Source organism: Marmota flaviventris, chromosome 8 (assembly GCF_047511675.1).
Source record: "Marmota flaviventris isolate mMarFla1 chromosome 8, mMarFla1.hap1, whole genome shotgun sequence".
Taxonomy (NCBI): domain Eukaryota; kingdom Metazoa; phylum Chordata; class Mammalia; order Rodentia; family Sciuridae; genus Marmota; species Marmota flaviventris.
In genome coordinates, this window is record NC_092505.1 from 106,455,503 (window position 1) to 106,483,258 (window position 27,756).

Consider the following 27,756-nt stretch of genomic DNA (forward strand, 5'->3'; position numbering starts at 1 on the left):
GTTTGAGTTCAGGCAATAAAGTTTCCTGTTTGAACATACAAGTGCTTTGTGGCGGCTCGGTGATTTGTGCCCAGCCAGACTGCGGCAAATAAGCATATTAAAAGGCATTTGACATTGAGATATCAGGGAAATGCAAACTAAACCCATAATGTTGTGCGGTTTCAACCCCACTAGAATGATTCAAGAGGAAAGGCGTTGGTGAGAGCAGGTGCAGGTGAAGTGTGTGAGGCTCCAGGATGCTGGTGTATTGCTGGTGGGGTGCCAAGTCCTAGGACGCTTGGGGAAAATGCCCAGGCAGTGTCTTATAACATTAAACCTTCACCCCATCATCCAACAAGTCCATTCCTGGGTATTTACCCCAAAGAAAGGAAAACATATACCCAGAAAAAGACTTTTACAATAATGTTCAAAGAGCTTTATTCATAATATCACAAAACTGGAGACAATTCAAACGTCCAAATAGTTGAATGGATACATTGTGGCACATCCATACAATAGGGCAACTTAGAGATAAGAAATGGACTTCTAATGCCTGCAACAGTATAAATGAGTCTCAAAATATCAGGGACAGTCAGGTCATCCGGAAAAATAAGGGAGGAACCATATGGTTGGAATGGTCTGGAAATCTTTACCTCTGGAGACAGAGTCAGAATTCGGTTCTGGTCCTGACTCGGGAGGTTGAAGAAATTCTCTGGGGGTAACTGCTATTCTTCATCTTGACTGGGAGAACCTTCCCACAAAGGTATGTTTGTTAAACCCACTGAATCTTATATTTACAAGCCACACAACTCATTTTATGTTAACTTTTCCTCAATTTAAAAAATTAGGGGCTGGGTTTGTGGCTCGGTGGTAGAGTGCTTATCTAGCATGCGAGAGGCACTGGGTTCAATCCTCAGCACCATATAAAAATAAATAAATAGAGGTACTGTGTCTATCTACAATTAAAAAAAAAAGGCAGTTAGTACCTGTTAAAAAAAATAATAGGAAACAATGTTTTAATAGAAGTTAAAAAGATGTCTGGACCACTATGCTAAACCTAGATGGTATCTGTAACTCTCCTAAGGACTTCCTTGTAGAATTTTAAAAATTTATTTACTCTGTTTTATGTTCTACATTTATGTGACTTAAAAATCTAAAAACATTGAAACAGATCCAAAGAAACAGAAAACAAGTAAAAATCCTAAGTTTTATCCTTGGTTCTCATCTTCGCTGTTACCACACCCTGTAGACAAGTACTGTTTTCACGTTCATGTAGATTCTTCCTCTGACTCTCTATAAAAAAAACTGTGCCCTACCTTTTCTCCTGGGGTGGTGGAGTCCAAGAGATCATGGCGCTCGTTGGCCATTTGGTATCCTTTTGGCCGAGAGCTGTGCGCGTGCACTGGGCTGTTGGAGAGATGATAGCTTAGGAATGTTAACACTAGAACTGGAGTTCTGCGGGAATAGGTCTTTTCCCAAACTAAGGTCGTCCTGAATTTTCAAAGCAACATTTCTGGAGGGTTCTCATCTGCTGCCAGGCCTCTGTGGGTGGTCAGGTGGGAAATGCTCTTTTTGGCAAGGGCTCTTGCTATTCCTAGCTGCTGAAGCCATCGTTTCTCCTTAAAGGCACTGTAAGAGAACAAGACATCATACGCCAGGAGGTTCAGTCTTCAGATCGATGTGCAGCTGTGGCTAGTTTATCTTACCACATGGGTACGATGTGAAACAGAAATAAGAATCTGTCTAAAACCAGCTCCTTTTGATCTGTGGAAATGATCTTTTCCAGTCAATAATAGAAATTTAGAAATCTCAACTGAAAGCAGAAAGCCCTTCATGTCAGGGGGGATTCTCCGGGTAGAGACAAGCTGCTCGTCCTTCCTAGGCATCCCTGTATCTCGCCGGTCGCTTGACCACTTCTCCAACCCCCACCCAATACACTTTAGGGTATTTTTTTTTTTTACAGTGATGTTAGTTTTTTTTTTTTTTTTGATAATCTAACTGAAATGCAATGGAACTTAATATTTTATGATATTTACTCTCTGGCTAGATACCTAATAAAAACCCTGTAAGTCTGAATATGATCACCTACTTTATAGGAGGCAAATATGACTTACAGCGGAAGACTTTTGCATTCCTAAAATGTGGGGGTTCTTCAAGGTTCTGCCTGTGGTCCTCCTCTCTTTACACCCTCACCCTAGGAAGCCTCATTTACTCCTTGCTGCAATTCCCATATGTATGACTCCTCAATCTTGGCCTTTCTTAAAAGTTACAAATCTCCAATTAGCAAATAAAAAGTATTTATCCTGTAGAGATTTCCAATTGAACAGTCTTTTATCTCCTTCCTAAGTTTGTCTGCTTCACAGTACCCTTGCTCTAACACACTGATTCTGTCATCCTTGCCATCCCCAAAACCAGAAACCAAACTCACTTCCTCCTTCACCACTGCTACACCATCAGTGACCAGACTTCATAGGCCGTGCCCCATCAGCTTCTCTCCCACGGCCCGTCTCCTCTTCTTCAGCATCGGTCTCCACAGCTCCCTGCACAGTCTGTCTCGGCCAGTCCCACCCTGCACAGTCGGCCTACACTTTTCCAGTGGCCTCCTACATCTCTCTACTGGACTCACAAACTCTGTGAATTACCTTATGAAAAAGAGCTTCTGAGACCTTCCCGCTCAACACCTCCCCATGGAGAGGAGACTGAGAAGCAAACTGTCCGCCTGGCACAAGGACGCTGCTCAGTGTGGATGTCCACCTGGAGTCTCCTCTCAGCCAACTTCTCTGCAACCCTCCAGGTGCATTTTGCCAATCCACTTTCTTTCCTGAAAATTAAATTTCTTGCCCTTTGACAAAGCAGCACCTTTGACAGTGTCACTGCCTCTACAGGGATCCTTTCCTCCACCACCAACCCTTTGGTCTGGCAAAATCCTGCAGACTTTTTAATTTTTCTTTTTTCCTGCAGATTTTTTAAGGGCTGTCACTCAGCTCATTGGGAGGGACCTTGCATAGACACCCCAGGGTTTCAAACATTTGAATAAAGTTTGTGTCTGCCTGTCTCAACGTTTTTGTTCTGCTTTCCATTTTGTTTGATGGCTGCATCTCCCTGGGCCCTCTGAAGTGGGTTAACCCATCTAGCCTGTCCACAAAACCCTGAGGCAACTCCCAGGCTCCTTAGCCTTTCTCCATAACCTACCTGACTGAAGCTGATGCACCCTCTCCCTCATTCTGACACATCTCTAGCTCCGCCTTGGTTCACAGCACATCAGATTCTCTCCCTAGCATTTGAATCTTGGCTTTTTTGCATTCGTTGAAAAATTGTTTATTGGGTAATTCCTCCATGCCTCTGTGTGCTGGAGATCCAAAAACGTGAACAAAAGATGTAAGACTTGCCTTTTTACTAAAAACAAAAGAAAACAGCTCTGCTTTTCTTTGGAGCACAGGAGCCCTCAGAGTTGGTGTCTGGGATTACTGTCCATTCTTGGTCCATTCCAACACTCAACCTTTCAGACCAATCCCCTGTCATCCCACTGTCTTTCCCATTTCCATCACCCTCCCTTCTGCCACTCCATCCCAACCCCCTGCCTTGGACTCTTCACTAAACAGAGCTTCCAAGTCCCAGGAACCTCACTGGAATCAGCTGACCAGCAATGAGGAGGGTTTAGGGACATTAGAGCTCAGAGGTGTCCCTTGATGCATGTGAAGCCTACACTGTCCTTTAGACAAAGGAATAAGACTGTGTGATCTTCTGGCCTTGGTCACTATCGTGGGCACCAGCCATAAGCACACACCAACCCAAACTCCCAGGAGCACTTGGTCGGTGCTAACTGCCGTGATACTATCTTTGGTTTAATCCTAAGAAGAATATTTTCATGAACCTGAATGGAGAATTCCCAAAGAGTACATGGTTCAGCACTTTCGCCTGAGGCCAGATAAGTTGTCTGAGGTCCTGACTGACCTTCCCAGACAATCGGGAATGCTAGCCTGACCAACTCTCTGGTCAGTACCATGAAGGACTACATTAGGTTCTTCCCCATCTTCTGGCCATGATGGTAGCTTCATGAGAGTGTGTGTAGACTTCAAAGTGTGCATGTCCAGTCCTCATGTGTGTGTCTTTTGGGCACAAGATCTGGACTGGTCATTTAGACTATCGGGCTTCCCAGCTCGACTAGAGGCTTCAGGTAGATATAGACATGGATGGGGAGGTAGAGCATGGTTAAAGGGAAAAGAAAAGGGTTGGAAAAAGAGAAAGGGAAAGAGCATTTGCTGGAGTGACCGCCAGGCACGTGTGCAGCGAGGCTGGCCACCACTCCCAAGACTCCCTTGTACTGAACCCTTTTCTTTCTTTCTTTCTTTCTTTCTTTCTTTCTTTCTTTCTTTCTTTCTTTCTTTCTTTCTTTCTTTCTTTCTTTTCTTCCTTCCTTCCTTCCTTCCTCCCTTCCCTCCCTCCTTCCCTCCCTCCCTTCTTTCTTTCTTTCTTTTGTGGGAGGGAGGGGTACCAGGGATTGAACCCATGATGCTTAACTATTGAGCCCCATCCCCGGCCTTTTTTATTTTTTATTTTGAGACAGAGTTAAACAAAAGTTTCTTAGGGCCTTGCTAAGTTGCAGAGGCTGACATCTTCCTGCCTCAACCTCCTGAGCTGCTGGGATTACAGGCATGTGCCACTGTGCCCAGCATGAAGCCCTTTCTTAGTAGGTGTTCTCCGAGAAATCTCCTTCTTGATCTTGCATTGCCTCCCTGTGATAACTCCAATACTCACGAGGTAAATCTATCAAACCTCAGCATACTGGTGTAACCTCTTTGGAAAGCTCTTTGGAAGTGTTTGCTAAAGCTAAACATCAACTTACCCTATGACCCAGCAATTCCATTCCAGAGAAACAAAAACTTATGTCTTCCAAAGCTCATATACAAGGTAAAATACTATACATTTATTCAAAATAGCCTCTAAATTAGAAGTAAGCCAAATGCCCATCAATAAGAAAATGAATAAATAAATAAGTTAGGATGTGGACTACCACATAGAAATGGAATATTACATTAAAATAAGAAAAAAAATCATACACACAAAACACTAATGAATTTCACAGGCAATATTGGTATGCAAAAAAGACCTAAAAATCATACCGTATGATGAACTTCATATGAAGTTCAAGAACAGACTAAACTAATTGTCAATCATAGAGATCAAAATAATGGCTCTATCTTGGAGGAATTATTATATTTTCCAAAATTTTTTACACAAGAGGAAACAAAATATACCTTGAAAGAGCTTATGCTCATTGGATGTAATTAGCCTGATTGCTTTCCACTAAACTACAGTGTCTCCAGACTTGAAGAAGTATTCACACTAATGTGTGTAAAGGAAGAAAGAGAATATTCGCTTAATTGGATTCAATTAAACAGCATACATGTACATTTATAAACATGGAGAAATCAACTTTTATTCAAATGTCTTTAAATATCTGAGAGGGATTATTGATGGGAAAGGGGCATGAAGGAAATTTTCAGAATGCTGGAAATAACTTACATCTCGTCTGGGGAGGGAGTTACATGGACACGTGCAAATGTAAAACTTCAACAAGCCATCGGGAGTGATGGCAGAAGCCTGTAATCCCAGTGGCTGGGGAGGCTGAGACAAGAGGATTGTGAGTTCAAAGCCAGCCTCAGCAAAGGCAAAGCGCTAAGCAACTCAGTGAGACCCTGTCTCTAATAAAGTACAAAATAGGGCTGGGGATGTGGCTCAATGTTGAGTGCCCCTGAGTTCAATCCCCAGTATGAAATAAAAATAAAAAATAAATAAGAATTCAACAAGCCATACCTGGGAGATCAGTGTTCCTTGTGCACTTTATGGTCTATTTTATTACTCAACATCCTCCTCCCTCAGGAAACACTCTGCACAGTACACCCCGGCAGACTCTCTCAGCTGAACCTATACACACATTGCCTCAAAGGCACACACTTCTGGGGCCGAGGAGGTAGCTCTATGGTGGAGTGCTTGCCTTGCATGCACAAGGCCCTGGTTGTGATCGTCAGCACCATAAAAACGAAGAAAAAACATACTTGTACATGTTTCTGTTTTGTCTACCCCTGCACCGGGCCATATAAACACTTACTGAATGTTTGCAAAATAAACGCATTTTCAACATGCATCTGTTGCAATAAATCCGTTTTTCCTTTCTTATGTTTACATCTTGATTTTAAGACAGGCTATATGATTTTTTTGTATTAATCAATTTCCTTGTAGTTTTCTAGGATTTTAGATGGCAGAGATATCTCACAAACTGAGGCTTTGATTAAGTTTTCTTTTACTGTCAACCTCAACAGGTTGGATCTTGTGCATTTTCAAGCCCAAGTAACTCTCACCACTAGGTGGCAACACCTAGCTGAAGGAAGGCCAGCGGACCCACAAGACCAACTCTGAAAGGCAATGCAGAGGCGCGCTGGCCTTTCTCTTCCATTTCCTTCTCATTGCATTGATTAAGGGGAAAAGCTCCTCATAAACCTATACTTCTCTAATATCTGCATCCAATAATACCTCATAAGTAATGGGTAGGACCAAAGATCTAATCTAAGACTTCTGTTTTCAGTGAAATCTAATGATCAAAATTTTCCCCTCCTCCCTTCCTCCTCCCCTCCCTCCCTTCCTTCCTTCCTTCCTTCCTTCCTTCCTTCCTTCCTTCCTTCCTTCCTTCCTTCCTTCCTTCCCTGAGGATTAAACCAGGCCTTTGCATGCTAGGTAAGCACTTCAGCATGGAACTATATCCCCTGCCCTCAACTAAACTTTTCGTGGTTCAATTTGTTTTTAAATAGTTCCTTTCTTCCACTTTCATTACCATCTAGTCTTTCATGACACCTTTGATGTCTCCATCTCATATTTAAAGTTTACTTATTTTCCTCACCAGTAACTAACAATTTCTTACCAGCTTCAAAAAAGAAATAAGCACCAGCAACTGATCTAAGTGATACTATGATCTTTTTCTTTGGGTTCTAGAGATTAAACCCAGCACTGCTCTTCCACTGAACTACATTCCTGGCCCTTTGTAATTTCTTACTTTGAGACAGGGTTTCCCTAAGTTGCCAAGCTCCCTGCCTCTGCCTCCCAAGTTGCTGGGATGACAGGCACGTGTCCCTGTGCCCTGAGACACTATGCTTTTTGTGTGTCTCTTTGACTCTTGAAGGGTTGAGGAGTAAAGCATTTACAGATTGTGGGGCAGCAAGATGGGCCACCCCTAGGCAGCCAAGATGGGGTCTCAGAAGAGAAGGAAAGGAGATGTCGGGTCTAGGGCACACCCATCATTTGCTCCTGACAGCCTCAACCACAAAGCTCCTCCTTAGTTATCCCTACCCCTACTCCCAGCAATGGCCAACCACAAAAGCTCCTTTAAAGCACTTTCTGTTGTGCCTAAAACCCCTCATCCCCACCTTATGTCAATAAAAGTTTGAAACTACTCTCCCCAGATTTGTTGAAGAAGACAAAAAAGAGTGTCAATTGGCCCCTTTCCAAATCCTATATCTCACCCATCACCTATAGGGCTACATCAAGCCCATTAAACCCCCTAGACAACAGGTACCCATTGGCAGCCCTGTCTTGGGATCCCTCTCTCTCCGAAGCTCTGCTTTCTTTCTATTGCTCTGATAAAGCCTGTTACTGTGCTCTCACTCTTGTGTCTGTGGATTTCATTCTTCAATTTTGCAAGACAAAGAACCCACTCGTGCACCGAGATGCATTTACACATTGGACTAGGCGGTGACTTCAGTTCACTGTGTCCTAGACACAGGCTAAGATGAGGACCTGGGGCTGGGTATGGCTGCATTGAAGCGACTTATGTTAGTACTGCGTGTGGCACAGGAGGCTTTACCAATGTCCCCTGCACTAGACCTGCCTTATCAAAGGCCTGCCCTTGTGTGTTCACAGAGGAAACGTTACCTGGCCACAGCCAAGCAGTAGATGGCGTTCTCCCTGGGAGTCCTCCCACTGTGCTGCTGGAAAGATGCGAAGCAGGACTTCAGTAAAACGTCCTCACTGCGCGCTGTGGAGTAACAGGGGAGCGAGTACCCCGCTCTTGAAAAGGGGGGGAGGGGCACTTGGGGGAGGTAGGCATTTTTTATGCACCCTTCTTTCCTCCGAGCTGTGGAGGTAATTTTTATCTGACTTTGCTGTTGATGTCTCTGTAACTCAGAGAATGCATCCGCATCTACCAGTGGAGGCAACACTAGGGGCCCATCTCCCGCTTCCCTTTGTGGAACTGCCACAGAGTCCCCAGGCTTCCTTCTTGTAGCGTGTCCTCTGAGAGGCGGTAGCTTGCTGGAGCTGCCTTGTGAGTCCTGGTTCCCAGCCTTATGCCAGCTCTTGGAGGTCATTTGGGGTTGGGTGAAACCATCCACCATCACAATATCTCCAACTTTCGCCCCACGGACCCCGGCTCTGCACAGCTGGCTCCTGCGAAGGCTGTGACTCTGAGCTCTGAGGATCCATTGTTTTATCTTAATATAAATCCTCATTGGGACAGAAATCTTCAGAAATGAGACCGTGGACCACATTTTATTCAGCAGATACAACACGCAGTCTTTATGCCTGTGTTTGGACGCGATGGCCAGGGGGGTTTGTCCTGCTGGGTCTTTGCATTCCAGGCACAGGACACTGCAGTGGACAAAGGTCTTCAGAACCAGCAGTTGGCCTGCTTCTGCAGCTGCATGAATGGGGCACTTGGAGACATCTGCGTGGAGGGCTTCGTGGCACCATGCTCGATAGGGGTGGGCACCCACTGCCTCATGGGGCCGCGCACCCTGCTTCAGGGCCCACTCAGTGAGCTCGGCGTAGCCATAGAAGGCAGCGATGTACAGGGCAACCCTTCTCTGATACCTGGAGGAGGGAAGCAAGTGGGGGAAGGGTCAGTAAAGCAGGGTCACCCGGCACTCACAAGACATTCTGCTGAAGTGCTTGCTCACTTCTTCCTAACGTTGACCTTGACGCTGTTTTAAGAAAGACTTATAGTAGCACCTGGTTGGATTCACAGGCCTGCTGATACCCCTTCTTCTCCCACCAGCAGGTAAATGATTCTAACTGGTTCCCTTGGAGTGGATGTCAATGTAAAAATCAAATGCTTAGGACAACTGTGAAGCTATATAGTAAAAAGGAAGTTATTGGAAGCAATTCAGCACATTTTAGACATCTGAGAGCTCAGTGTGTTTGTCTTGCTGTTTGGACAGTAATGTGTTCTGTCTTTTCAATTCTCTGCTACTCTCCTGAGCCACAGCCCTGCCTCCTATTACCCCCACCCTGCCTGGACTCCTGGTTGCTGTCCTCTGTCACCTCCATTGTACTGTGCCACCCTGGTCCTTCCAACATTCCCAAGGCATGAGCTGGGGATTGGTGATGGCAGTTCAGAGGCATGAATGAAGGAGGCAAACCTCGAGTGCGCCCAACCTCATCCAGGACACACGTGTGCAGGGGGACTGAACCCCTTGCAGAGATGGAGGCAGGTGGCCTGGTGTTACCCCTTCTCTACTTGCACACCAGCCTCTGCCTTTTGCTGCGCATGCAGCTTCCCATGTGTTTTCCTGGATGGGGAACATGCTCTGCCCAGAGCACAGGGGTCAGTTAGGTTATAACTAAATGGAGTTAAGGTGCTGGCATTTATGCACACATCAGCTTCACACTTGAACTTTGAAAGTCATCATGGCAAGGCAGCCTCTCTGAAGTTGACCCATCTTGGATGAGGAGCCTGCTCCTGAATGAGCTGTGAAAGACCCCTGGGACCTCTGGGCGGCTGGGCAATCATCCTTGCCCTGGTGACACCAGGTCCCTGGGCCATATCTTTCCTTCAGACATCTACAGTTTGATTGATGCGTCCAAATAAGCCCTTCAAGCTCACTGTGTCAGTGACTGAATTCCTCATCTTCTTTCCTAAGTTTGCTCTTCTTCTGAGGTTCCCCTCCTGGCCCAGCAGCTCTTCGTCTACCCCATCATTGAAGTCAGGAGCGGGGGCTTCAGATTTACTTTGCCTTTCCTCTCCTTTCTTCCCATACCTAGTCTGTTATTCACAGGGGCTGACTCTGCCTCCCACACCTACCCTCAGTCCGTCCTTAGCTCCCCCTGTCCTACCACAGGCCTGGCTCCACAGCCACCTTCTCCTTACCATCTACTTCTGTTCCACAGACAGCAGGCGGGGCTGTGATCTTAAATGCCAAGCCCATCCTGCCCCTTCCCTCCCTTCAGAGCCTTCCCACCGGCGAGAGACCAAGTCCAAACCCTTTCCATTCCTCCACAGGACTGCGTGGACTGGTCTCTCACCCTTCCAGCCACCAACTCCCTCTCAATCTGCAGTCCACCACCAGGAAAGGCATTCAGTTCCATGAACCTGCCCTCTTGCTGCTCGGCTTGGACACCTATTTTGGATCCTTGTCTTCTCTCCTACCTGCCATCCCCCTGGGTGCTGGTCCTTCAGGTCTCAAACAGGACCTCCCTTCTCAGGCAGCCTCGCTGATCCCTAGTGGAGCAAGTGGTCCACCTGCATGCTCTTCGGCCAGGCTGCACTGAGCCTTGTTTACAGCCCACAGCACACGGGCGGTGACAGCCGTGAAGCCTGACCCTCAAGGCTTCCGACCAGGCCTGCAGCACCCTTTGAGTCCTTATGACCACAGAGTCACTTCATCTCTAAAGCCATTCTCTGGGTAGATACTATTATTGTTGCCACTTACCAGGAGGCTGAGGTATGTGATGTTTAGGTTGCTCCCCATTATTTATGGAGCTGACCGTAAAGGAACAGGGTTGGCTCCCAGGCACGTGGGCACTGGAGTTGGACTCCCAAGCATTTTTTTCATTTTGCTTCTCCAGCAACTGGTTGTTTATTTTCTGTTTCCCCTACTAGATGTTAAGCTTGCTGAAGACAGTGAGGCCCTGTTTATTGCTATATTCCTAGGCTCTTAGTACATAGCAAGTGCTCAACAAATACCTGTTGATTGGGTGGAGGAGTTAAAGGAGCTTTTCATCTTGATCATGTACATTCTCAGCTCTTGGACTTTGAATATTAAGTCCAGGGGAGGTGATTGAGCACATGAAGACTAGAGGTGAATTGTCAGGATCCAAGATCCTGCTGTGCCCTTCCTTGACAGCAGCGTGACATTGGGGACATTTCATAACCTCAGTTTCCTTTCTGTTGTACAAGATAACAAATACTTACCTCATATATTGTCCTAAGGACAAAATCATGCAACTGTGCTCACGTCAAAGAGTGTACTTAGTAAATATGCTATGTTAAAGGCATCAAGGCGAAACAGATATTTCTTTGGATTCAGAACATGAAACAAGAGACTCATCACCATCCTAAATTAGAAATGGATGTAAAATACTTCAATATTTCACGAGACCGTGAAAGCTGCTCTTCCCATCTGTCCCCTCACCAAGCCCTTGGAGCTCCTGATAGTGCCTGCGCTTTTATAAGCAGGGCTGAACTCCCACGAGGGGGCGCTGTTCTGAACGCGGAGGAACGCGGACCTCAGGGTTACTGGGGCTTGTGCAGTTGGGCAGCTGCTGGCTGCAGTGGTACCTGGGAGGGTTCCGAGCCTCGCTCTTTACCGCCCAGGTACAGTTTGTGTGTGGCTAAATGCTGGCTGCTTGTATGAAATGCACTTTAAAAAATTACAAGTGAGCTTAGAAAGGGGCGGATCACGTTTTCAGCCAATTGATTGGAAAGTGTTTTTGTAGGATAACTAAAGTGAATGGCAAGATACTTATCGTCTCAGGTTTTAAAGTGACGTTTAGAAGTCCGATATCCAAATCAAACTGAAGTCACCTGTTTCATTAGTATTTCCAATCACTGCAACCCATCACCAAGGGCTGCCAGCTAATGCCTCACGTGTAATATTGTGTGCAGTGGAACCCGCCTGGAGCAGCACCCCAGGTGTAGAGGAAACAGCAGCTCACGGTCTGACGGGAGTTTAGTGAAAAGTTACTTAAATTAATTCCGTATGTGCCTCCTCTCTCGTACTTGAGCACTGGTCCTTCTCTGGATAAATAGCGTTGGACTTTTAGTTCCTGCCCAAGGAGGCAGCCCATGAGAAACTCCTTCCATCCATCCCAGACGTCCAAACGTAATGTTGTGCCTGTGGACACAGAGAGGCGGGTCACAGCTCGCGTTTGTCCTTGTGGTTGCTTAAAACTTCTAATGATAGCTCTCCTCCAACAGAGGCAGGAGCTGGATACACACTGGAAAGTAACGTTGGGATAAAGAGCCAGGGTGGTATTTTTAGCTTAGGCTTTGGGTTTTGGAAGAGCCACTCAGCTTGAGTACACTCCTGTTTTCTCATCTCTGGAGCCAGGGCATATAATGCTGTAGTTTCCTGCAGCCCTCTTAAAGCAGTCTTGTGGACGTTGATCCAGGGCTGAGATATACGTTACCGTGTAAACTGAAGCTGGTGGTTTTGGAAAAGGAAACTAAGCAAACTGGCTTTGTTGGACCCTTAGGTAAGAGCCTCATTAACTATACCGTCTCCTTACCTGTCCAGATAGGTTAAGGGGCTCTTCCTCTGGCTCCCATATATGCTTGGAAACTCTCTATCATTGAACATACGTTGCAGAAACTTTAGAATAGCCAGTTGACAAAGGCCAGTGGAGAACTGTGAGCCCAAGCACCAGGTCTCATCCAGTCTTGGGGGCCTGTTTTAATTGTGCCCTGGGGTTGCAAGAAGTCCCTCATGTGCATGAACAACCAAGATTTGCTCACAGTGGGCTGCTCCCTCTTCTCCCCAGGGACCCAGGACTCTCTCCCTTATACTCTCTATGTCTCTGTGTGTCTTCTCCCCTCTCTGCTGACAGGTTGCACCTGCTCACTCCTGCTTCTGTTCTAACATGACTTTGGCAAGCACGTGGCCTTGATCTGCCACAATCCAGCCCTGCAGTATGGCACCTTTCATCTTTTGCTTCCACTGATAAATGGCTTGCACTTATCAATTGCCAGACACACTTACTTGCCTACTCCAGGCCCCCACCACTGCCCTCTCTAGGTGTGTGCAGCTGGGTTTTTCTCAGCCCATCCATCCGTCCCTAGGTTCAGGGTCCCCACCGTCCCTAGCTCAATCCTCCTTAATATCAGTAGGGCACCTCTGTCAAGACCTGTATTTTATTCTACTTTAATTTCCTGTCTGTTAGAATTATCATTATTATATCATATGATATAATAATATATAATATATACTATTATTCTATCAAATCAGTTCCTTGCAATAAAGAGCCCTAATTTTTCAAAGATCAAAGATAACAATCAAAGAGTTTTCTTTTATTGCTCAACTTTTGAATATCCAGAGAATTTCTAAACAAGTTTAGTAAGCACCATTTACTGGCTAATCTTTTCATCCCAGTTGGTTTTTAATGCTCTTTTTTTCACATATTAAATTTCTTCATAAGCTTAAGAATTCTGTTGGAAAATAGAAATTTACTTGAAAAATGTTTTGCTGCTCCAGATGACACTACCCATACCTGTCACAGAAATGTGTAAAGGTGATGAGACTTAAGATTGGGGCCCCTTTCTGCATTAGCCTTCTAATTCTCTATTCTTATTTTTTTGAGGGACCCACAGAGGTTATGGAGCTTTCCAAACCTGCATCTGCTTGGTGTCTTCTTGCACACCTGTCCGCACTGCCCAGGGCCACCCTGGAAAGCAGATGGGAACAGCAGGGCCTATGCTAGGCAGTTGTCCCCAAGGCTCCCTGTTGGTCCCTGTCTCCCAAGTTCCTGGGTTCCTTACTTGTGCTCCAAGGGTCGATATCTGCCTGATTTGGGCTTTTTCTCCCAGAATATGCAAATCATTTCTTTGATTTGGACTTCCTGGGGCAGGGGAAACAAAGTAAAACATTGATCAGATCTTAAAGGGCATCAATAAAGGTGTTCCGGTTTGGCAGACCAGATTATTGGGAAGAACCCAGTTGGATGGAGTATGAACACTGTTTATTGGCAGTATGGTCTTGATCAGGTCATGTACCTCTCTGAGCCTCAGTTTTCTTATCAATAAAGGGTTTTAAGGGGCACATAAGGTCTCCCTGGACCTAGGACTTGCCGAGGTACCCTGAACCAGCTCAGATCTCAGCTCCAGGAAGAGTTTCTCATGTGCAACATGCTCAGGCTGTCCATGAACCCATACCACGAGCCATTTACAGTAAAAAAGAACCGACTGGCATCATTCCTAAAGAAACGGCTTCCATTCATTTATTCATCCTCCACTTACTCGTTTGTTTAGGTAGGTATACCTTGTTCCAGAAAGGATTCACGCCAGTTTTGAGCATGTATATTATGTGTGTGTATGTGTGTTTGTGTGTGTGTGTGTGTGTGTATAGCGAGTAACAAGCAGGTAAGCAAGAGGTAAACAAAAGCCTGGAAGAGACCTAGGAGTTGGGAGCAAGGCCAAAGGGAATACTTGTACCATATCGTTAATGCAAAAAAAGGTGTGTGTGTGTGTGTGTGTGTGTGTGTGTGTTGGACCTGTGTTGTGCCACTAAATTTCAAATCACAAATATTTGGATATGCTTAGCTTGATAAATATTTTTTAATATTCATTTTTTTAGTTGTAGTTTGACACAATACCTTTATTTTATTTATTTATTTTTATGTGGTACTGAGGATTAAACCCAGGGCCTCCCATGTGCTAGGCAAGCACTCTACCACTGAGCTACAACCCCAGCCCCTTAGCTTGATAAATTCTTGGTAAGTTAGTTATTAAATGTTCTATCACCAAAAAAGCCCTTTATCCCCTTATTTATTATCTTCTTCAATCCAAAATCCTTTTGTCACCACCTACTTTATTAAAATGCGCTGAGCCCCCCAATGACCTTTGAACTGAACCAGAAGCCTTTTCTTAGAGTTGCCTGGCCTTCACCAGCCTCCTGACAGCCTGGCCTTCACCAGCCTCCTGACAGCCTGGCCTTCACCAGCCTCCTGCCAGTAGCCTCTAGCCCACCCCCTGTTCCAGTACAGAGTCCTGGTTCTCCCGACTCAGACAGCTTTTCACGGCTCATTTCCCATTCCTCTGAGGTCTGCTTCCTTGCTAGGTCCCTCTCTGTACTTGATCTTTCCTAGGGCTTGACTCCCACCTTGTGGACAGGACACCTACCCCAACATCTGCTACCACTCAGGCCTGGCTCCCTGGTTGTCATGGAGGAGAATGGGAAGACTCAGGCGTACTTGCAGCCTCTGCGAATTTCCTCCTACCAAACCTTGGGACCCAGCTCAGCTCCCTTTCCTAGTTTGCCCACCCCCGTCCTTAGCGTCAGAGCCTTGGTCCTTCCCTTTTCTTAAATATAGGTCTGGCATGACTCTGTTTCTTCTTCTCCTTGTTACTCTGGTTGTCTCGCCCATTGCTGGTGGAATCACTTAATACCGGGACCATTAAAACTGCCGGTCAGTGCACCACCCTGCTGCAGTTTCTCCTCATTCCCTCTGCAGTCCACGCCGCTCATTACCAGAGGACGCTTCAGCCCCCACCGGGTGGCTGAGGACTGAGTGTCCCGCCATTCCACCGCGAGGCTGGGAGTGCAGCCCGAGCTTCGCGTATTCCTGCGCGAGCCAGGGTGTCCAGCGACTGCTTGGCCATTTACATCTTTGATTTTCAACAACGACTTGACTGCTTCTTCAAAACCTGGATTTTCCACTGCTTTTGGAAAAAGGGTCAAGGGTCAACTCCTGAGAGCCGAGGGGATGACTCATTGACTGGACTGGGGAGAATCTGGAACAGAAGCTAAGGGTCCTTCGCCCTCTGGTTAAAGCCAGGTGTGCTGGCTGTTCGAGGAGCACGGGTTATGCTTTAAGCAGAGGTGCAGGGCGTGCCCCTTGCCCCTGGCCTGTCCTCCAGGGCCCCCTGTAGCCGCGATGGCTAAAGCAGCCCATCAGAGGGTGCTGACCCTGAGCCTGGTCTCTGAAACCCTCCTCCTCAAGCTCTTTCCTCAGAGGCTCGTTTTAAGGGTTGGTAACTTCCAGAAAAGTTACTTAAAAAAAAAAAAATTTGTGAAGTCCTTTCTGAATTCTCTAAAATGCCACAGCATAATACGAGCCATATAGGACCAAAGAACAATCATCCAGACTTTATGCTAGTTTTGTTTTGTCTTTTGATGTTTCATTAAATAACCAGATTACAGTTGCTTGAGGACAAGTGTCACAGTGCGTCCTGCCTCATGTATCCCTCAGCATATCCGAGGGAGGGTTCAGTCTCCAGCCAGCGTGCACAGCCGGCATGTGCTCTATAGAGGAGCACTCTGGGGACAGACCCTACAACTTCATTTGCTCTGACCAAAAATGGGGACAATAATTGACAGCAAAGTTCTGAGAGCCTCACTTTGAAACTGCATGAAGGAATAATGCTAAGACAATACAACGGTCAGGAGAAGCACCAATAAGTACAAATTTAGCAGTTTTTAAAAGCCAAACCCCTTAACTTGAACTCCCCTAGAAAGCTCTGTGTATACTAGGCAGAAGCAGTTTTACAGCTTTGCCCTTCCTGCAGCTGTGCCCCTTTCAGCAAGGACTCACTCACCTCAAGTGATGACCTAAGTTCACATCATTTTCTAATAGGATTAAAGCAAATCTGAAGGCTTGTCAGATCTGAGGTTTTCTCATTGACGTCTGGTGTACCATGCGTGACCTGGATTACAGTATTGAAAGAGCAGTTGGAAGCTGTCTATAAGGGGGAAATGCTGGTCTGCTAAAGAAAGGCAGCTTTCCACCCTGAATCCTGGCATTCCCATGTTACAAAGCTGGTTTTTATATAACTGGTAACATTGTAGAATGAGATTGCACACAGAGATATTCAGAACAGTGTACAGTATATGCTGCTACTTGCATTAAAAAGGGGGAAAGAATATGTACTTGATTTACTTTTGTATATGCTTGAAATATACTTTCAAAGAGAAACAGATAAAGTGATTTGAGTTTTGCTCTTCTAACCTGAGAATATCAACAAATCCTGCTTCAAGAACAAGAGTTGGGGCTGGGGCTGTAGCTCAGTGGCAGAGCATTTGCCTGGCACATGTGAGGTACTGGGTTCGATCTTCAGCACCACATAAAAATAAACAAACAAAATAAAGACATTGTGTCCATATATAACTAAAAATTTTTTTAAAAAAGAACAAGGGTTGGCAGGACTTTGAGACCTTCCTTATTTCTTAGTCTACAGACAAGGGCACAAAGTGTTGATAACTTATATCCATGCTATTCTGGCAGAGGATTCTGATTAGAAGCAACTCCTCCATTTGCTGTGACTCAATTTAGAAATGCTTTTGATTCTCAGTCTTCATGGCCATAATGGTTGCCTGCAGGGGCTGGGAGACGCAGAGATGCCACAACCTTCTATACTGCTGACATTTTAAAACTATGTAACTATCAACTATTTTAAAATCAATAAGCAAATGAAATCAATATACTGCATTTTAAAATCCAGATTTCCATTTTCTTTTGAAAAAGTCCAAAATCTGGCTGGGATCAAAGCACCCCTTGCTGAGTGGCAGCATACCCACCGCCGAGGCCATACCAAGATGGGTCTGGTAGTCCCGCAGGGTGTTGCGATCATACATCTCCAGGCCAGCGGGGGTCCGCAGACAGTAGACGCTCACAGGGAGGCCACATCTCAGAGTCACCTCGGTCCTTAGGTCAGACACTGTTTTACCAAGAAGGGAAACGCTCTCCATTATTGGCATCGTCTCTTGGGTCACAGCGTTGAACACGTACAGCGTGGGCTTGTCTTCTTCCTGAAGGGAGAGGAAAGGAGGGAATGTACTGTTTGGAGGTTGGCACAGGGGACCAACCCGTCAGAGGGTTCTGAGGGCCTCGCTCCCTCCATGTGGGTGTGCTGGGGGTGGGGGACAGGATCAGCTTTGCACTCTGACCTCTGGTCTTGGTCTTGCCCTCTGTGTCCACATTAGCGAGTCCCCCTGCTTTGAGCAAGGTGGAGGAGACGCCGCGGGCTCTGAGATCTTTCGTCCTTTATCTACAGACCCAGATCCACGAAAGGAAGGCTGACAACCTACGTTCTTGCTGTGGTTACCCAGGTGTTAGTTTGGAAACACCCTCCACAGTGCTGCACTTTAATTTAGAAAGACCGTGGATTCTAAGCCTCAGGTCAATCTTAAAAAGTCCTTTCTGAGAGGCTAACTCTGAGGAGCGGGCAGGGAAGTTTTTCTTACTGCTACGTGCTCTCCATCATCTGTCTATGCAGCTTGACTCGTTAAAAATACAATAACCATGTATATTTAATTTTATGTTTAAAAAGGGAAATACTGAATACAGGGTTTTTTTTTTTTTTTTTAAGTGTCCTTTGTTCCTTTTCTTTTACAATCCAAATAGGAAACCAAGTGGCACTGAGACATCTGAAGCAGAGTTGATATGGGAAGCTGGTGGAGTCTCAGTCCTCTGTTGGCCACAGTCAGTCAGGACAAACTAAAACTAGGAACACAGCAATTGGGGGAGGGGGAGAATCTCCACATTTCCACTCTGTAACAGAAAGTGAAACTGACCTCACTTCCTCTTTGCGGACTGGGGAGGACAGTGACTCTTCCGTGGCCTGCGGTGGGCTGGGTGTGCCACTGAGGACTGGGTCAGGGCTCTCCTGAAGCTGGGCGCCCGGCTCCTCCTGGGCACTCCAGCCAGCCCTGGCATCTTGCCCTTCTGCTTCTTCACCCTCTTCCTTCCATCAAAACTCCCCTTCAGTCCCTAATGAAATTAATATATAAGAAAGAGGCCCTTCTGGACACCACTTTCTTATATACTAATTTAATTCCCTCCCTCCGGGTACAAGTGCCATCATATGAATCTACACGCGGAGCTCTGAGAAAGTCCTGAGGAGCGGCTTGCTGTCAGGTCTGCAGTGTCTGGATCTAGGGCACATCTCAGTGACTCCAGCCCAGGGGCAGGCTCCACCCTCTTCTCCTCACCTGAGGCCACCCCGCAAGCTGAGCTATGTGGACACTCTGCAGGATGGTTTCACAGAAAACTGCTCAGTACCCATAGAGAGAACCATATTCGCCCTCCCCTTTCACCAGGCCCATGCTTTCCTTCGGCTGTGCAAGGCTGGATCTGCCGAAGCCAGTCCGTGAATGTGTGCGTTGGGCAGAAATCCCTGCAAAGCTGAACAGAAAGGTGCTAAGTGCAAAAGAGAGGAGATGATATGTCATCTCCACCCTTTTCTTCTCTTCTTGTGGTCCTGGAGATTGAGCCCAAGGCCTGGCACAGGCTGGGCAGGTGCTCTACCATTGAGGCACAACCCAAGCCCTTCCCTTATTTCTTTAGAGATTCCTCTGATTTATCTTTATTCCTCTGGCTGGGTACTAATTTATATTTAGAATGAAAAGCAAATGAATAGAATAACGTGCAAACAAAATACAGGAGGCCTGAGTTACTCTCCCCAGTTAACTTGCTACTACATGAGGCCACATAAACGAGGCAAAGAGAAGCTTCACAGCACATGAATGATACCACATTCACATGGTAGATAAGCCCCTCTATTCCTCCCATGTTCCCCTCCCTGCCCCACTGTGAATCAGCCTCCTAATATCAGAGAAAACATTCGGCATTTGTTTTTTGGGGGATGGGCAAACTTCACTTAGCATTATCTTCTCCAAAGCCATCCTCTAGATAGGGCAGAGGGGTGGGAGGGAAAGGGAGGGGGCATGGGGTTAGAAATGATGGTGGAATGTTATGGTCATCATTATCCAAAGTACATGTATGAAGACACAAATTGGTGTGAATATACTTTGCATACAACCAGAGATACGAAAAAATGTGCTGTATATGTGTAATATGAATTGTAATGCATTCCGCTGTCATATAAAAATCAAAATAAATAAATAAATAGAAGCACTCACAGGCCAGGTGCAGTGGTACATGCATGCCTGTAATCCCAGAGGCTTGGGAGGCTGAGGCAGGAGGATAGCAATTTCAAGGCCAGCCTTAGCAACTTGGCCAGGCCGTAGGAAATTTAGTAAGACCCTGTTTCTAAATAAAATACAAAATAATAATAATAATAATAATGATGATGATGATGATGATGGAGGGGCTGGGGATGTGACTCAGTGGTTAGGTGTCCTTGAGTTCAATTTCTGGTAACCCTTCCCACCTCCCACCCCCCAAAAAAAAGAAGCACTCACAATTCCAGGACTATGAATATTTGTTTTGAGTTCCACTCTCCTCTGGTACCATCACCTGGAATTTTTGTAAACTTCCTGGTCTTGGTAACTATTTACTAAGGTTTTACAATTCCTAATTTGAACCTGTGAAAAACAGAGATCTTTTCCAACTCATTTGTAAATTACAAATTCTGTCTTTTGCTTGCCATTTTTTTTTTTTTTTTTTTGTACTGGGGATTAAACCTGAACCCAGGGGCACTCTGCTGAGCTATATGCCCATCCCTATTGTTTTTTATTTTGAGACAGGGTCTTTCTGAGTTGTTTGGGACCTTGCTGAATTACCGAGGCTGGCTTCAATCTTGCTATCCTCCTGCCTCAGCCTGTTGAGTCACTGTGGATTACAGGTGTGTACCATCATGCCCAGCCCTCTGCCTTTCATTCACATCCAGATATCTTCCTTCTCTCATGGGATATGCATTGTGAATATTTGGTGAAAGCCTTTTGACTATAAATGCCATGTTTTCCAGAGTGAAATAGAACAAAGCATTTTTTTTTTTTTACAAATAAAACTATTTCAATTCTACTGACAAAAAAAAAAAAAAAAGATAAGCCTTTCTAACCTGTCTCTAGCCTGTAGGTACCAGCATTGACAGAGGTGAAAACCAAAAGTGCAAGGAATCAAATGCTGTCAGGTCCCAAGGCCCCAATTAACACCTACAGAGAGTCAGTTTTTACGGGGAGGAGCATATAGGGACCTTTGACTACACAAGTAAATAATAAATGTCAAATGACATCCCAGACCTATTTCATTCATAATGCATCTATTTAAATGATATTTGCATTATTTAAACTCTACCTGTAATCTTCTATTTTAAAAACTTTGCTTTTTTATTTATAGTTTTTTTAAATCAGTGCATTATGGCTATACCTGAAGGTGAGATTCACTGTGGTATATTCATATACGTACACGGGAAGTTTCAATCAGATTCATGCCCCCATCTCCCACCATTGCCTTCTTCTACTCTCCACTGATCTCCTATTTTCTTTCTTTCTTTTTTGGTACTGAGGATTGAACCCACTTAATCACTTTACTAACCACTGAAACACAACCCCAGCCCCTTTTTATTTTTTTGAGATAGGATCTTGCTAAGTTGCTTAGGACCTCACTAAGTTGCTAAGACTGGCCTCAAATGTGCAATTCTCCTGCCTCATCCTCCCAAATACTGGAACTACATGTGTGCATCACCATGCCTGGCTTTTTTCTATTTTCCTGGGATCCCCTGCCCCACCATGCACACACTTTTTCTTTTTTCTTTCTTCCTTATTTTGTTCTACCTTCTGCATATGAATTTCTAGTTCTGTCTTATTTCACTTAGCATGATGTTCTCCAGTTCCATCCATTTTCCAGCGAACACCATAATTTCATTCTTCTTTACAACTCTGCTTTTGTGGGAAAACTCAGTTTGAATTTGAATGAGGCCCACTAGTTGGGTACTTCTGCATATTGGTTGTATGGACAGGGAGCCAGGGATGCTGATTATAGCATCTTACCCCATAGGAGGTGGCATCTCTCTACCTCTCTGAGTACACTGAGTCAGGGTGCTGGTCAGAACTTAGTGCATAAACAATGCCATATCACAAGGTGCATACACAAAATCAGGTCTTTCCCTCCACACACTAACCAAGACACCAAGGAGAGGCATACATGATGTCTTTCCAATAAAAACAAATACCTGAAATAGGATGGACATTCTTCCCCACTTCAAAGAACAAAGCAAACTCACTGCAAATACAGACATGTACATGAACAATAAAATAGGAAGGGTTTTAGAAACACTGGCTGAAAGAAAACAGAAGTTGAGTCTAGTTTTGAACACTGCTGTAATTTTGTGTCAAGTTCTCCTTTTTTATGTTTGCTATTTTGGAGTGGCAGCACCAAGACAGCGGAAACTTGCCCCAACTGTTCCGGAGTAAACCAAAAGGTGAAATGGTGTTTGTTTTGCTGAACTGAATGAATTCTGGTCAGATGTCTTCATAAATTCCTCTTGTGTGGTAGTCATCCTGGACAGGACGGGACTCTGATTTGAAACTAAAATATCTTTCTTTTCCAAATTCTTTCAATACTTTTTGTGATGGTTTCTCTTAGAAAAAATAACCATTTAGCTGGGGGTGTAGCTCGATGGCAAAAGAGCTTGCCTAGCATGCTCAAGGCCCTGGGTCCATCCCCAGCACGCCCCCCATCCCAAAAGAAAAAGCTGTTTATTATAAATGTATTCTCACTGATAAACTGTACATTTTGAAGAATCACATTTATACATGTTCTTGTGTATAAAACTGAATTCAAAATATAAAACTCCATGCTTCTCCTGGACTTTGGTGTTTATATATTCACATTTTAGCCTTTTGAAAGCTAAAATGTGTATCATTTTCAATCAGTTTTCCATCTATCAAGATAGCACACAGGTTTCCAACTTGCCTGGCAGTCAGGTCTGTACTCAGTCTCACAAAAACAGCTTCTCACAACATTCCAGGGATATCAGAAGGGATTAGGACACTTTGTTGGGGGAAGTCTGGTTACAGAAGGAAGCCAAGGAAACCAGAAGGAGTCTGAAGGAGACTTAGGGTGTCTTAGGAAGGCTGGGCTCATCTCAGCTCTTTGAGACACAGATGGCCGCCCCTTTGCTGTCAGCTTGGGTATGCGAGGAGGCAGGCCGAGTCCGACCTGCTTACCCACTCCTTGGACCTAAGAGCCCAGAAGGCAGGGAAGCAGCTGACTCGGGGAGTGGCAGCCCTGAAGCCTTGCTGGCCTGGCCACAGGGCTGACAGCAACTCCAGCACCATCTTCAAAGGTTCTTGGCAGCTGCAGTCTGGCCTTCCTGGACTAGTTCTGGGATATGACTTAGATATTGTTTCTGGTTGAGTAACCTCTGATCCTGGTAATCTTCCCTGCAAGATTGTGAATCATGTAAAAGCTCTTTAATATGTTTATTTTCGGCTTAAATCATCTGGGGTTTGTTTCTGTTGCTTGTAACTAAGAGCACGATGCAGACAGGGATAAAGGCCAGATACTAGGAAGTGCTTTGCCTCAAGAGTAGAGAGGGAGGGGAAGCCACAGAAAGGTGGGGATCCAATCCCTGAAAAGCACCTCAACACCTCGCTGTGAAGCTCCGGGCTGCAACCAGATCTTCCTAATTAGCTTTCATGCTCTGCCTCTCAAATCCTCATGAACTCACTCATTCAGTACACATGACGCAGCACCACCAGGTGCCAGGGACTGTTCTGGGCCCTGGATGACAGGAGGGAAGAAAGCCGCAGCAGTGATTTCCAGGGCAATATGGGTCAGAATGAAAGGGGCCAGTGCAGAAGCACCTCTGTGTGCCAGGAAAACCTAGGCTCTTGCAGTGCCCAATGCCATGGTTTTTTGTCTTAATATTTCTTTAGTTGCAGGTGGACACAATATCTGTATTTATTTATTTTACTAGGCTGAGGATTGAACCCAGTGCCTCACACACACAAGGCAAGTGCTCTGCCACTGAGCCACAACCCCAGCCCTCAATGCCAAGTTCTATAGGAGCAGCAGTAGCCACAGTTGTCAGGACCCACCCTGTGTAAACAGAACGTGGAGACACAGGCACAGAACGGGTTCTGTGGCTTCCATAGGAGTTGATGCAACATTCTCTTCACACCAGTCTTGACTGAGTCCCCATTCACTCCTACTCCAAATGTACCTACTTTGACCAAAGTGTGACATGCAGGCAAACTGGAAAATAACTATATTTCAAATGTAGTGAAGGTCAGATCGCCTGTAGATTTACCTAATATCTTTCCCTTTTGTCACCTAAGCAAACTTAGCAATCCACACAAGAATATAGGCATAATAAAATAATAATAATAAAAAAACTAAATGTCTTGGGTTTACTTCAAGTGTACAATACCAACCATACCTTTCAAAATAGAAAAACTGCATACCCAACAAGTCTTTGAACTTCAGTTTGGGGTTTGCATCATCATATTTCTAAGTTTGCCAAAATAAATCAGGAGACCCTAGCTTTCCGATTCTCAGAAGGTAGAACTCATGTGCACAAAGAAACATAGCTGGAAAATAATACGTGACAATGCTCATAGAACATCAAAACATATATAAACATGGGTTTTGTATCAGTGGTCCACTTATGCATTGACTACATATATCCCTTGTAGCTCTAAAACTGACATGTGTTTTCGTTCCAAACTTCTCCTTCCTGACATCCTCTTCCCATCTTTTCTTCTTGACCTTTGCCGGGTTTCTCAGGGGTCACTCCAGTTAAACTGGGCTAACTGGGCTGCACGAAATAACCACACAAGAGACACAAATACCTTTTTCTTTGGGGTCACTGTGACGGCTCCTCTGACCTTAAGGGTCCGCAGAAAGAGAGATAGAGCAAGAGCACGTGCTGACCCCTTTTATTGAGGAGAAGTTATTTAAATGAGGCAAGGGGTCAGGTTTCAGGGGGCTGAGTCTATCTTCATGATGTCCACTGTCAGCAGATTGACTGACACCTGGGTAGGCCACACCCAAGGGCACAGTAAGAGAAGGGGACACACACAAGGCACTTCCATGGAAGATTCTATCCTAAACAGGGCAAGGGGTTATATTACAAAGGAACAGGTGAACATAGCTTCACCCATGGGGCTGTAGCAAGACACACCCATGCATGAGACACCAACTCTTGCACCCAAGAAGAGTGGGGAAAGCTCTGCCACATTTCTGCGACTGAGCGTCTCAGCACCCAGCCAGGGAGCGTGACTCAGTCACATGTAAGATTGTTCTCCCACAGACCTTCTTCTCCCTGTCCATCTCCTCCCTCCCTCCTTCCTCCTGCCCATCTCTCTTCTCTGGTCTCCTTCCTAATCTCTCCTCCCTAATCTAGGGAAAAGGGATTCCTCTGAGTCACCTCTGTAATCCCACACCCCCAGCTCCCATGATGGGCAGAATCACAGGCTCTGGGACAGGAGTCCCTTGTTTCTCCTTTGCTAGTAAAGCAATAAAACTTCTGTTTCCATTTCCTCAAAACCTTGTCTTTGTTACTGGGTTGGAAACAGGGACAAGGACCCAGCTTTCAGCACATTTTGTACATACAAGCAGAATCAGTATGTGTTTTGTGACTTGTCTTCACTATTTAATGTTGGAGAACATTCCTTTTAAATACCCTTTTAGTTACTCACTGAAACACATATCGAGTTAACTCTCTACTACCATGAAAACCTTTTAAATATAAATATGAGAAAAGAATTGCCCTGTTTGGTGGGGAATGAATACTTTACTAACTCCTTGAGGTTCCTGTCTTCATGTAGGGTAAAGAAAGAGTATAGAATAATGCTTCTACCCTAGAGCAGCCCTCTTGAATTCTTTGGATGACTTGTTCCTTTAAAAATTGTTGTAAGTTAAGGACCCCCTGAAATATCTAGGCACATAATTTTGTGTATTTATAATTATAGGTTCTGTAAAGTCCTTCAGGGCTCATGAGTGCTTAGTCATGCACATTTAGTGTTATTAATTAAGGACATTAAGTGGAAAAGCTACTTCCATTGCAGCATACCTAACCCGATGACTACTTTGGCTAGATTTGGGTGAGGAAACTGCCCCACCACTCTTGTTACTGCAAATTTCTTCCTCTTCACTCCTCTGCCCCTAATAATCGTGGCCCATGAAGGGACCCGATCCAGTATTATAGATCTGCCCTGGACCTTGTTCTGATGTTGGATTGTGATGAGCTTGTGTTTACAGGCAGCAAAAGAGGTGGGGGGTGGGGAGCAGACAAGGGCAACTGCCTGGTCTCCAGGTCACTCCCCCTGCACACAAAGCCTGCCTAGGACCAGCTATGCCAACGGCAGAGAGAAGGCAGGGAAAGAAAACCTCTAAGTTAGTTACCAACTTACTGTGGCAGGATTATACACAATTTGGTACAAATTGAGACAGGCATCTTGCACAAATGTTATTTGGTTCATGGTACCTTAATGAAGCATTTGAGAGTCGAACAGAAAGATATTCCAACATCAGCAAGACTCCAGCTGTTCCTTAGAGCAGCTCCTGCATACATCAGCTCCAGGTACCGCCTGCCTTGTTCGTCTTCTGAGAGAGGAATGTGGAAATAATCCTTCAAGATAACAGCATATTATGAGGAGAGTAGATCTCTAAGTTACTAGACCGGAAAGGTAATCTCTACCCCCCCCCCTTTCTCTCTAGCTCTCACTCTTTCTCTCTCACTCTTTATCAAAAACATTTCTCCACTGAGCAATATAATTGGGGACAATGGGAAGAAGTATTAGGGTTCTTAACTTAGAGTCTCTAGACCACCTCAAGAAGTTTACAAACAGAATTTGGGTGGGATAAAACTATGTCTTCATTTCATGAACTCTAAATGAAATTAAAAATTTCCTTAAATTATGCTTGACAGCAACAAACTAAAGTAGCACTCGTCAGCTGTATCTGTGACTTTATCACGAATAAAAGTCACTAATACAGAGCTGGGGACATAGTGATAGAGTGTCTGCCTAGCATGCACAAGGTCCTAGGTTCCATACCCAGCACAAACACAAAAAGCTACACATACTTTCATTTTCACGTCACATTACTGGTGTGGCAGATATTTCAAAATGTCATTCATACTGGTCACTGCTTTGCAAGGGTAATAGTTGTTAAATGCACTGCTGGAACCTGTTAGTGGATAATAAAGCAAACCCTCTACACCATACCTCTACATCACAAATTTGATTTTATCATTTGAAAATTTTACTTCAATATAAAGGGCTTCCTTTTTTATCCATATGTATTTTATCTTATGTATTTACAGATATTCTGAGAAAGATTTCGTAGGTGTCACCTAACTTCCAAAGGAATCCGTGACGCATAAGGTTAAGATCCCCCAGGTTAGAAAATCCCGGTTGTCGAAATCAACCATCTATCACATAACTCAGCTCAACAAATGCTTCCCTGCCATTGGGAATGACCGTCTTCAAGTTAAATATTTGATGGTCAGTTACTAAATATTTTACTTAATTTTTTATTTTAGTGTAAACATTTATAAAAAAAATTGTAAGGAAGATACTGCATCCAAATAGTTTCTTATTCTAGCACTATGATCCTCGGTGAGATAGCCTCTCTGAGCTTGGCTTACTCTGAACACAAATGAAGTCACAGCTTGCAGTTGGCTGAAGTCCTCTGCTTCCAGAACCCTTTGATTCTTTTTATTTGCTTGCTTACCAAACAAAACATCTATCAGATGACTGGCATTTTCCACTTTCATGGCCTAAAGGTAGTGTCATATTGTTGTCCTTTCATGAAGAAATGCTATCAGATATGTAGGCCATGAACAACCTACTTTTTTCCTGAAAAGTTACTGACTCAGTTTGCTTCCTCATCCAACATATTCAAAATTGCTGTATTCTTAAAACTCTATCTTACAGATAGTGAGGTTTTCAAATAGTTTTTAGCTCCTTGTTTACTGAAAATATGCCGGATAGTATCTCTATCTATGTACATTTTAAACTACACTGCACAATCATAGTTAATGTACATTTTAGTGGCTTGGGACAAAGTACATACCTTTATCATCAGCTTGATAGCTTCCACCGTTTCATCTGCTGAAACATCAAATGGTTCAAAAGATCCTTCAAAAGCTATGAAAATCCTCAT

The 27,756-nt window shown here is 44.8% G+C and overlaps 1 protein-coding gene across 2 annotated transcripts; it reads right to left on the reverse strand.

Annotated features, from left to right (window-relative positions):
• Positions 1-1,478: 1,478 nt before the first annotated feature.
• On the reverse strand, positions 1,479-27,756 carry Ankub1 (ankyrin repeat and ubiquitin domain containing 1). Of its 2 annotated transcripts, XM_027933586.1 has the most exons (6): positions 27,667-27,756; positions 26,075-26,218; positions 17,492-17,708; positions 11,969-12,083; positions 7,906-8,841; positions 1,479-1,608 (listed from the first exon to the last, which is right to left on the reverse strand). In XM_027933586.1, exons 1-6 carry the CDS (start codon positions 27,754-27,756, stop codon positions 1,479-1,481), a joined length of 1,632 nt encoding a protein of 543 aa, XP_027789387.1. The 2 variants fall into 2 exon arrangements, with proteins under 2 accessions (XP_027789387.1, XP_027789388.1); XM_027933587.1 differs by lacking the exons at positions 26,075-26,218; positions 27,667-27,756 and having other exon boundaries at positions 17,574-17,586.

Excerpts from the sequence above, each read along its gene's own strand:
- Ankub1 (XM_027933586.1), bottom strand. The coding sequence starts at position 27,756 with ATGAGGATTTTCATAGCTTTTGAAGGATCTTTTGAACCATTTGATGTT. Across the intron at positions 17,709-26,074 it reads CTCTCAAATGCTTCATTAAG|GAAGAAGACAAGCCCACGCT; the intron begins GTACCATGAACC and ends CTCTCCCTTCAG. Across the intron at positions 1,609-7,905 it reads TACTGCTTGGCTGTGGCCAG|TGCCTTTAAGGAGAAACGAT; the intron begins GTAACGTTTCCT and ends GTTCTCTTACAG.